Raw genomic sequence first — 12,032 nt, forward strand, 5'->3', positions numbered from 1 at the left:
ATCAAGGACGTGCCACCTGCATAGCCATGGGCCTCCTTCTGCCTCCTGAGACCCAGAGAGACAGCTGACCTCAGCAGAACATCCTCACCCATCTCCTCTTTAAGTCCTGTGACCTGACCACATCCATGTCACCTCACCTGCATCCTCCAAGACCAAGTGATTACTGCAGGACCTTTCATGCCCTGCTCAGCTTCATGAGGCCAAACTGCTTCAGTTAGGTGACTAGACCACAGGAATGCAGAATTTGGGGATTAGGTGTTCAGGTTATGTTGAGGGATTTTTGAAACAGCAAGAATCCCATGGCTTGCTGTAGCTGAGCAAACCAAGCTACCAGGGCAACTATGAGAAGTTCCCATGACAGTATTCCCACATCGCCCAATTGAGGAATTCAGGAAAATATTGTTACCAGTAGCTGGCCTCAAGGACAAGGTCTTTGTGACTGCTAATCACAAGGGGGTTGTTTTCTTGCAGGTGGAGTTGTTTTCTTGTAGTGTTTGTCTGAGTGCTTTTGACCAATAATCTTGTGTGAAACACTGTCCGCCCCTGTTAAGTTCACTATAAAAGTTAGGCTATTCGGGCAATAAAATGGGGCATGATCTGACTCTACTGGTGTCTGTCGTGCTTTTGGCCGTGCTTCCTGCAACAAGGTTAGGGTTTAGGGATTAGATTTTGCCTTCCAGGGTTAGTGGTTGGGCAGAGTATTAGAGGGAGGCCTGTGTTTACTGTGTTGGCTTCTAGTCTGTGTCTAGTGTGGAGACGATGTTATCTGTTGGGATTTTCTTCAGGGCTCTGTTGAGGAATCATGTTAAGGCTGGAATTCAATGATAGGGATGAAAGGCTGAGGAATAGGGTGAGAATTGAGCTAAGAGTGTATGGTAAGGCCTTATGGATTTGGGACTTGGCTAACCCACGCCAGGTGAGATTTGGGGTTAGGAGTAAGAGTAGTGGATTCCTTGCAGAGAGAGGGATAGCATTTAGATGTAGGGGTAGGGCTTACAGTTACTGTTTAGAAATATTGCCAGGGCTTGACATGGATGTTTTCCTAGTAAGTGTTGCAGCAGCACAGCCTTGCCTGAACCCCTCTCACCTCTTCCAGATCTTTCCTTTCTGTTAGCCAAGTCCCTCTTCTCTCCCCCAAATTTCCCACCTTTATTCACCCAGGTTTCCCCTGGCCTCCCCAAAGGAGTCACCCTGTTGGGGGCAGCTTCCTGAAAGCCTTTGTGACCTCAGAGGCTCTGCCTCCCTGCTGTTGTCCAGACAGGGGCTGGGACAGAAGTGACCTCACAGCCAGCATCCACAAGGGTCACAAGGAGGTGTTGTGCTCAGGAAGCCTCTTTCTAGCCCTCCCAAGAGCACCAGATGCATGCCGTTCACAGTCCCTCGGGTACTCTGCCTGCCAACCAGCTCATGTTTCAGAAGGTCTTCTACATGTCCAGACTCACGTTTCCTCATGCAGCCTTTAACAACTCCATTGCATCCTAAAGGAAATGCCCACCATGTGTGGAAAAGTGATTCAAGAACTTTATATATACTTTGGGAAAACATATATTTTAGGCAAATTCTGCAGAGAAGGAGTTGGTGTGACAGTTACGATGACTAGGATTGCTTTATTCAGATGGTATTCTAGGGGACCGTACCTCCAATGGGAAGTGAACTTTAGACTCTCTCTGTCCCACTGGAATTCATGGCTGGCTCCCTTAGGGAACAGCTTATGGCACTTGGGCTCATTCAGGTTCATCTCACCACACCCACACCGGGTGCAGTCTCATATGGACAAGGGAAACATGGACTCCTGATGTAGTCATTTAGTGTCCATATCCAAAGGAAGAAACCATCTGTGTGAGCTGGGGCGAGAGCCCAATGCTGGGAATGGTGGTTGCAAGGGGCTGCTCTTGGACCATTGGCCTGAGGCAGCATCTGCCAGGGTGTCCAGAGAACAAGGTCCAAGCCCAGCCCCTGCTCTGCTGGTCCTCCCTGACTCTCCCAGGAAGACAGCCTTTCATGCTGTGGATATAGGCCGGTGAAGTCAAAATGTCATGGGTGCTGGGCACCAACAGGCAGGAATGGAATCATCCCTCCCTGCCTAAAATATGATCCTGGGACTCCTATCTTATCTGCCTGAGCCCACAGAGAAACAAGCAAAGCCAGGAGCCTCTTTCAAGTCTGTTCCTTTGAAATATCCATGAGAGCATCTTTGGGAGAAGAGCTGGGCTTTCAGGCACTGCCCTGAGCAGATCGCCTTTTATACTGGAGATGCTGGTATGGAGCCAGCTGTGTTAGAGAAGAGCCCCTGGCCAGTCCCTGCTAGTGGACACAGGACTGCCCCACAGCAGCACAGTGAGCAAGCGACAAGAGCAATCAGTCCTCGCAGCAACACAAGAGCTCCGTAGGAGAGTGTGGGAGGTGAAATGGAGAGCTGATTTGGGCAGACCAAGCCCTGGGGCTCCCTGGCATTGCTGCTATGCCAGGACTTTTTTCCCCTCAACCTCTGCACACAGCCAAGTGCCACCACCTTTCTCTGAGGAAGCATCTCAGGCAAGCAAGTCACTGCAGGAACCATCTTTTTATTTAAATACACATTAAATATTTAATTGTCCATTAAATACACCTCTTTTATACCAAGTCTCAGAGTCACATAAGACATTCAGTAGTGAACTGGAAGGGGAAGAAAAAGGATTTTTTTATTTTTTTAAAATATATCACTACATAATTTAAGCAAAAAGAAAACAAAAACAAAAACAAAAACAAAAACAAAAACAACAAGATCTTCCTTGGCCTTTAATGAGTTACATTATGAGTGATATGCAATGGACATGCAGTTATTTGCTTCTCAAAAACCTCCAGTCATCACTTTCCACACTGCATCCTTCAGCTCCTGGTTCCTCATGCTGTAAATGAGGGGGTTCACTGCTGGAGGCACCACCGAGTACAGAACTGCCAGCAAAAGATTCAGGGAGGAGGAGGACACGGAGGGGGGTTTCAGGTAGGCAAATGTGGCAGTGCTTATAAACAGAGACCACAGCTAGGTGAGGGAGGCATGTGGAAAAGGCTTTGTGACGTCCTTGATGGAAGGGGATCCTCAGCACAACTCTGAAGATCTGCACATAGGACAGCACAAGGAAAAGAAAACAACCAAATAATAGACACTAATCACAAGAAGCCCAACTTCTCTGAGGTAGGCAACTGAGCAGGAGAGCTTGAGGATCTGGGGGATTTCACAGAAGAACTGGTCCAGGGTATTGCCTTGGCAGAGGGGTAGGGAAAAGGTACTGGCAGTGTGCAGCACAGCATAGAGAAAAGTACTGCCCCAGGCAGCTGCTGCCATGTTGACACAAGTCCTGCTGGTCATTATTGTCCTGTAGTGCAGGGGTTTGCAAATGGCAATGTAGCGGTCATAGGCCATGATCCTGAGTAGGTAAAATTCTGCTGTGACAAAGACAAATAAGAAAAAGACCTGGGTAGCACAGTCTGCATAGAAAATGGCCCTGATATCCCAGAGGGAGTTGGCCATGGCTTTGGGGACAGTGGTGGTAATAGTGCCCAGGTGAAGGAGGGCGAGGTTGAGGAGGAAGAAGTACATGGGGGTGTGGAGGTGGTGGTTGTAGGCTATGGCTGTGAGGATGAGGCCGTTGCCCAGGAGGGCAGCCAGGTAGATGCCCAGGAAGAGCGCAAAGTGCAGGAGCTGCAGCTCGCGTGTGTCTGCGAATGGCAGGAGGAAGAACTCTGTGGGGAAGCTGCTGTTGGACATTTGCTGCCTCTGGGCATGGATGCCTTTCCCTGGAGGAAAAATAGTCACATTAGTGAGCCTTGTCTGAGCAAAACTGCTACTGTGTTTCAGAGATTCCTCCTCAACAAGATATACTGTGTCTTCCTTATGAGCTCTGTTTTGTTCTCTCTGAGGTGCCTCAATGTCCAGGAAGATCCTCTATGGGCTCAGCAGAAGTCACTATTGCCCTACTAGATCCGTTGAAGAGCGCTGGGATGAATCTGTGGTGCCCAGTGGCCAGAGGCACCTCTATTTTCAGGTTCCAAGCAGGACATCCAGCAATCCCATGAGGAACACTAAAGGTGGTGTTGGTGTTCTCTGTAAGGAGAGGGGTGTGAAGAGAAATTCTGAGGCTCTTCATCGACCTACAGTTCTCTTTCAGTGTCATGCTCTGAAAGCCTCAGTGAAGGACACAGCCTGACAACTCCATTATCATGCCCCATGACTCTCCTTCAGGACAGGTAAAAGAAATGAGAAACACCAGAGATTCCCTTCCCTTCCGTTAGTGCATGTGCTGGTCTTTCCTTTTGTTCTCGCCTAAGGTTGCCCCTGGGGTGCTGTGGATCTGTGAGCAGTCTGAACAAGGCAGCAGCCTCTGGACACCAGCAGGACCCTGCCCTGCTCCTACCAGCCACAGCTTCAGCCCACAGCTCCCTGGGCAGCTCCTCTGCAGGCTGAGTGCTGAGCCTGGCAGGCAGCAGAGGCCCTGCCCCAGCACATTGCCCTGGGGCACAGCATGGACCCTGCTCGGCACCACAGCCCTGGGCACCCTGCCTGCAACCTGGCTTCACAGCCTGCCACCAGCCCTGTGAGAAGGAAACCTCATGTCCTGCCCCTCTGACAGCTTAGGCAGGAAATCATTGATCCAGGAAACAGCTCCATCCTCTGCACTGGAGAAGCCAGTATATAAGCCAGGAAACCTATATTACTGTAGTTTAGAGCCACAGATCCATGTGCCATGGATCTGACAACTGTAGAAGAGACCCCTAGGATACTTGCATCTGCATTGCCCTGCAGACAGAGACTTACCCTGTTCAGGGCTGTGAAGATTTCTCCCGCAGTGAGCTCTCAGCATCCCGCCTCCGCACTGCCTTTAACATCTCCTTTCCTTCTCTCAGCTGCCCTTGTCCCCTGCAGGCAGTGCCCCCAGCCCTGCTGCTGTGCTGTGCAGAGGAGCTGCTCCTGGGCAGAGCTGTCTCCCTGCAGCACTGCCCGCTTGCCAGGAGCTCCCCTTGGCCCCAGGAGCCCAGCCCAGCTCAGCTGCAGAGCTCTATCCCAAGGCCTCACTGTCCCTGCCCTCTCTTGTGTCCCTTGAGATGTCTGTCACTGGGCCTTCAGGGAACCAACTTTGAAACAGGCTGACACAATCCCCTATGATCCCTCCGTCAGACGAGGAGTGACACTTACTTTCAGCAGTGTCATTTCTCCTATCAGGAGGAGTTGCATCAAAGAATCACCTTGTCCTCTTCCACTTTTAGGCAGAACACCCAGACTGTGACTGGCAGGAATCCCATTTTCCCAAGCTGAGGCAAGAGATCACAAGGACTCAGTTGAGACATCTCATCCTGAGTTTGTTGTCTTAAGGCTCAAATGGGGCCCAGAACTTTCAATACAAAAAAGTTGAGATTTCTCTTAACTTCTTCTCAAGTACAGCACCTCTGAGGTGCCAGACGTTGTATAAGATAGATTCCATGAGAACTTCAGAGACTGGAAATGTAAGTATTAGCATTTTGTCAGGGTATACCTCCTAAAAATATTGCCTTCCTTTTTGCCTTTTCCCTAACATGGGATCTTTAGCTAAAAAAATATATAAAACTCCCCTAGAACATCTCTCTCTCATCCCCCTCTAAGGGACATCCCCTCTCTGACTTCTCTTCTCCAAGCTAAACAAGCCCCGCTCTCTCAGCCTATCCTTGTATAAGAGATACTGCAGTCTCCTCATCGTCTTTGTAGCCCTCCTCTGGACTCTCCAGTAGTTCCATGTCCCCGTACTGGGACAGTTCCATGTTCCATGTACTGGGAGGCCCAGAACTGGACACAATACTCCAGTTGAGGCCTCACCAGGGCTGAGTAGAGGGGGAGGATCACCTCTCTTGACCTGCTGGCAACACTCTTTGAAATGCACCCCAGGATACCGTTGGCCTTCTTGGCCAAGGGAACATTGCTGGTGCAAGGGAACATTGCTGACTCATGGCTAACATGCTGTCTACCAGGACTGCCTTGTCCTTCTCTGCAGAGCTGCTTTATTACAGGTCACCGCCCAACCTCTACTGGTGCATGGGGTTATTCCTCCTAGGAGAAGGACCTTGCACTTGCCTTTCTTGAACTTAATGAGGTTCCTCACTGCCTTGCTCTACAGTCTACCGAGGTCCCTCCAAATGGCGGCACAGACTTCTGGAGTATCAGCCCCTCCTCCCAGTTTTGTATCCAGCACATTTGCTAAGGTTGCACTCTGTTGCATTGTCTAGGATGAATAAGTTGAACAAGACTGGACCCAGTACTGACTCTCAGGGGACAGCTGGGGATGTTCAGCCTGGAGATGAGAAGGCTCCGGGGTGACCTCATTGCAAATTTTCAGTACTTAAAGAGGGCTTATTAAAAAGATGGAGGGCTTTTTTTTTTCTCAATCACTTAATGACAGGAGAAGGGAGAATGGTTTTAAACTAAAAGAGGGGAGATTTAGGTTATGGGTGAGGCTCACATGGGTTTCTTTGTGGAACTATTGGAGAGCGTCCAGAGAAGGACTACAAAGATGATGAAGGGCCTAAGGGGTAGACGTATGAGGAGCGGCTGAGGTCACTTGGCCTGTTCAGCCTGGAAAAGAGGAGGCTGAGGGGAGACCTCATCGTGGTCTACAGCTTCCTCACGAGGGAGAGTGGAGGGGCAGGAACCGAATTATTTTCTTTGTTTATTATTTTATTATTTTCAGTGGTCGCCCACTGGAACAGGCTCCCCACGGACATAGTCACGGCACCAAGCCTGCTGAAGTTTAAGAAGGGTTTGGACAGTGCTCTCAGTCATATGGTCTGAATTTTTGGGTAGACTTGTGTGGTGCCAGTAGTTGAGCTCGATGATCCTTATGGGTCCCTTCCAACTCGGGATATTCTATCATTCTATGATACACCAGCCATGTGCCTGAAGGCGGCCTATCAGGCCCTTAGGCACAATACTCCAACACCCACCTGCACAGCCATGGGCCTCCTCTTGAGATCCTGAGGCACAGGTGACCTACCTCAGAAGAACATCCCCACCCATCTCCTTGAGCCCTATGACCTGGCCAGATCTATATCAGCCTCTTGGGGCCAACCTGATTTGATTACATGATCAGAGTGCAGGGATTTGGGAGTTAGGTCTTCAGGTTAGGGTCTAGGGATTAGATCTTGCTTTCCAGGTTTAGGGATTTGTCAGAGTCTTAGAGGGAGGCTTTGGTGTTCTGCTTTGGGTAGCCAGTCAGTGTTTAAGGTATGGGCTAGATTTTTGGTTACGGTTTTATTATCTGCTTTGTTTGGGGATATGGGCTGCTATTAAAATTGTGAATTTAATAATAGAAATTAAAGGCCTGAGATTAGGGTGATCAATAGGTTAAGACTAATGGTAACAGGAGATGTGTTTGGAGTTTGAGTTCAAGGTAGGATTTGATGCTGGGGATTAGAGCAGTGGATTTGTTCAGGGTGAGGGATGGCATTTCGGGTAGGACTACATGTATGTCCTAGGGTTGCAAGTTAGAAATATTGCCAAACAAATATTTTCCAGCATCAGCACCCTTACCTGAAACCCTTTTCTCTCTTCCAAATCTTTCTTTTCTCTTAGCCACTTCGGTCTTCTCTCCACCAATCTGCCACTTTATTTTCCTGGCTTTCCCCTGGCCTCCCATACGTGTCATCCTGCCGGGGGCAGCTTTCTAATGGCCTTTATGACCCCGGAGGCTCTGCCTCCCTGCTGTTGGCCAGCCAGGGGCTGGGACAGAAGTGACCTCACAGCCAGCATCCACAAGGCTACAAGGAGCTGTTGTGCTCAGGAGGTCTCTTCCCAGCCTACGTCCTCCCCCCCCAGGAGCAGTGGGTGCAGGGGATACCCTGCACAGTCCCTCATGTTTCCCCATGTAGCATTTAGCAACACCAGTGCATCCTGAAGGAAATGCCCATCTCTGTGTGGAAAAGTGAATCAAGAAATTAATTTTAGGAAAATGGTGAGAACTCTACAGAGAAGGAGTTGGTGTGAAAGTCATGTCGTCTTGATTTGCTTTATTTAGCTGGTTTCCCAGGAGACCATACCTCTAAAGAGAAGGAACCTTGAGACTCTGTCTGTCCCACTGCACATGATAGCAACCTTAGGGAGTAGTTTCTGGCACTTGTGTTCACTCAGGTTCATCTCACTGCACCAATACTATGGGCCGTCTCATATGGACAAGACAAACGTGGATTCCTGATGTAATCATTTGGTGTCCTTCCATGTCCTTCCAAACCACCTGTGTGAGCTGGGCCAAGAGCCCAGTGCTGGGAAAGGTGGTTGTGAGGGGCTGCTCTGGGACCATTGCCCTGGGGCAGCATCTGCCAGGGTGTCCAGAGAACAAGGGCCCAGCCCAGCCCCTGCTCTGTTGCTCCTCCTTGTCTTTGCCAGGAGACCAGCACAGCCCAGACCCTCCCCAGCTCTCCACACCTCCCTGTCCTCTCCCCAGCCCAGCCCAGCCCAGCAGAGCAGCCCAGGCTGGAATGGCCCCAAAGCAGTGTTAGAAATGGCTCAATCTTCAAATTAGGATTAAATAAAAAATAGGATTTATTAAAAGAATATAAAAGAATAGAGGTAAGCAAACAGCGCTGGGTGCACCGGGAGTCTACGCTCCACCAGGACGCACACCAGTTACATCTAGCAGCTGATTTTTATGCTCCTAGACTAATACATATTCATTACTACTTCTAAAAAAAACAGGTTTTTATAATTAGCTTCCGGGATCCAATCCGTCCTACTGGAGCATGCGCATCAGTCTCTGGTGGTCCCTCTGGGGGTCTCTAGGGGTCTTTCATGCTGAAGTCTTGTAGTCTTCCTCTCCAAGTTTTTTTCTCGTCCTTCCCCTTTGTACTCCTTTGGCACCGTATCAAGTTTATAGAACATCCCCTGCAGGTCTTGTCTCCCAGCCATCCTTCAGCTTCTTTTTTTCTTCTTCTTAATCTCTTGGCCACCTGGCCAGATATCAGGGGCCTGCATAGTATCCCATAACAGTCACTAGTTGTTATCAGTTGTTCTGAAACCCCCAGACATCAAAGACTTCATACAAACACAAATAGCTTTCTTATTGACACTTCACCAGTAATTAAAACATTCTTCACCAGCCATTCACAGGGACACTCACACCTATAGCAGTGTTAAGTTAATCTCGAAGAAGACGGAAAAAAAGGCTGTAACTGTTAGAAATAGAAGTCCGGAATAACAAAAGCAAACAGGTTCATAAATTTGAGGAGTATTTTCTGAAGACTTGATAAATTGACTAGAATGAGGGGGAGACTGGGACACACTGCATCTGTGGTTCAAGAATTAAATTGCCAGTGTAGGGCCCAGAGACAGACAGGACTGTTCTTTATGGACACAAATTGTTAAAACATTCCTAACAGCAGCAAGTGGAAAAGTGGAGGGCAGTGGCAGTGTCCCTGCTGCTGACATCTGCAAATTACCTCACCTCCTCGCCTTCCCCTCGTAGAAGAGACACACAAAGCTCATTGAGTCCAACTCATTTCCAATGTCAGAGATGTTTTGGGGTGATTAATTCCATCTAGTCTTTGAAATTTCACCAGAGGTTTAACAACTAATTCAGCAGACTGCTTTCTCTATGCTTGCTGTGTTCCCTGCAGTTGCAGAGCTCTTCTTTGCCTGTTCCAGCCCAAGTTTAGCATCTTACCTCTGGGTGGCTCCACCTTGGACATGCTCATGCTCTGTGGGCTCCATGTCCTGTTGACTCCCTGGCACACACTGTCCCTGCCAATCCCCTGGGCTCTCCTGGTGACTTCCACTTCCCTCCAGAAAGGCACCTGCCCGCCTTCACACCTATTGCATGCTGTGGATACAGGCAAGTGAAGTCACCATCTCTATGGGTGCCAGACACCAGCTGGCAATTCCAAAATCAGCCCTCCCTGCCTAATAGCTGATCCTTGGTGATCAGCTGATCTCGTCGCCCTGAGCCCACAGAGAAACAAGCAAAGCAAGGAGCCTCCTTTGAGTCTGTTCCTTTGCAATATCCATGAGATGAGATGTGGGAGAAGAGCTGAGCCTTCAGGCACTGCCCTCAGTGCCAGATCCCCTTTCATGCTGGAGGTGCTGGTACGGAGCCAGCTGTGTTAGAGACCCTGGCCTGTGGACAAAGGACTTCCCCACAGCTGCTCAATGAGCAAGCAACAAAAGCAGTCAGAACTCACAGCAAGAGAAGGGCTCTGAAGGAGAGTGTGGGAGGTGAAAGAGAGCAGCTCAGGACAGACCAAACCGTCAGGCTCCCTGGCAATGCTGCTGTGCCAGGACTCTTCTCCCCTCCACCTCTGCACACAGCCAAGTGCCTCTGCAGTTCCATCACAGGTGTCTGAGGAAGGATCTCAGGCAAGAAAGTAACTACAGGGTCCTTTCTTTTATTTAAACATACAGAGAGCCTGGCTCATTGTTTCCACCAAGTCATGGAGTCACCCAAGGCAGGTAGATACTGAAATGACGGGAAGGAAAAATGTTATGTCTTTGTGCCTTTGCAGACACAATCATAAGTAAGGAAAACAAACAAACAAACAAAAAAAACAGCAAGGCACACTTACAGAAAATAAACATTTGGGAATATAATGAGTTACATTATGAGTGATATGCAGAAGAAAACAGGCCATTTATTGCTTCTGACACACTCCAGTCATCACTTTCCACACTGCATCCTTCAGCTCCTGGTTCCTCATGCTGTAGACGAGGGGGTTCACTGCTGGAGGCACCACCGAGTACAGAACTGCCAGCAAAAGATTCAGAGAAGAGGAGGACATAGAAGGAGGCTTCAGGTAGGCAAATGTGCCACTGCTGATGAACAGGGAGACCACAACCAGGTGAGGGAGGCACATGGAAAAGGCTTTGTGCCGTCCCTGTTGTGAGGGGATCTTCAGCACAGCCCTGAAGATCTGCATATAGGACAACACAAGGAAAACAAAACAGCCAGATGCTACAGTGACACTAAGCATAAGAAGCCCAACTTCTCTGAGGTAGGCATCTGAGCAGGAGAGCTTGAGGATCTGGGGAATATCACAGAAGAACTGGTCCAGGGCATTTCCTTGGCAGAGGGGGAGGGAAAATGTATTGGCAGTGTGCAACACAGCATAGAGAAAAATAATGCCCCAGGCAGCTGCTGCCATGTTGACACAAGTTCTGCTGTTCATTACTGTTCTGTAGTGCAGGGGCTTGCAGATGGCAATGTAGCGGTCGTAGGCCATGATGGTGAGAATAGAAAACTCTGCTGAAAGGAAAAAGAAAAAGAAAAAAATCTGAGCAGCACATCCATAGGAGGAAATGGCCCTGGTGTCCCACAGAGAATTGGCCATGGCTTTGGGAACAGTGGTGGTAATAGTGCCCAGGTCAAGGAGGGCGAGGTTGAGGAGGAAAAAGTACATGGGGGTGTGGAGGCGGTGGTCGCAGGCTACGGTGGTGAGGATGAGGCCGTTGCCCAGGAGGGCAGCCAGGTAGATGCCCAGGAAGAGCCCGAAGTGCAGGAGCTGCAGCTCGTGTGTGTCTGCAAATGGCAGGAGGAGGAACTCAGTGGGGAAGCTGCTGTTGGACATTTGCTGCCTCAGAGCATGGATGGCTGTCAATGGTGGAAAAGACACAGAACAAGTTAGAGAGATTTCTCTCTGCAATACCTATAGCTATATATTATGTTTCATCAAAACCTGCTCAGCAAGATAGACTACTACTTCCCTTTGAGGAAGATGTGCTCCTGCCTCTAGTGCTCAGTTTTAGTTCCTATGGGTGTAGAGGGACCAGACAGATCCTGTGTGGGCTCAGCCAGAGTCAGTACTGCCCTACAGCGTCTGCTGAAAACCACTGGGGATGGATCTCAGGTACCCACTGGCCACAGGTTTCTCAGTATTCTAGGTGCTGAGAAGGACATCCAAAAATCTGTCACAAAACAATGAAGTATATAGGTTATAGAGTGTGGAGGAAAACTGTGAGATTCCTCACAGAAATACAGATCTCTTTCAGTGGAATAATCTAACAGCTTCAGTAACTGACACAACCAGACAACTCCATTAGTGTTTTC

At 49.2% G+C, this 12,032-nt stretch overlaps 1 protein-coding gene across 1 annotated transcript; it reads right to left on the minus strand.

The window, feature by feature from the left end:
- Positions 1 to 10,620: 10,620 nt before the first annotated feature.
- Positions 10,621 to 11,553, minus strand: LOC309891622 (olfactory receptor 14C36-like; the record flags this gene model as incomplete). Its single annotated transcript, XM_082785969.1, has 1 exon — positions 10,621 to 11,553. The coding sequence occupies one exon, from the start codon at positions 11,551 to 11,553 to the stop codon at positions 10,621 to 10,623; it is 933 nt and encodes a 310-aa protein (XP_082642095.1).
- Positions 11,554 to 12,032: the final 479 nt, after the last annotated feature.

This window comes from Aythya marila (assembly GCF_965140915.1).
Source record: "Aythya marila genome assembly, contig: HAP1_HAP1_SCAFFOLD_158, whole genome shotgun sequence".
Classification (NCBI taxonomy): domain Eukaryota; kingdom Metazoa; phylum Chordata; class Aves; order Anseriformes; family Anatidae; genus Aythya; species Aythya marila.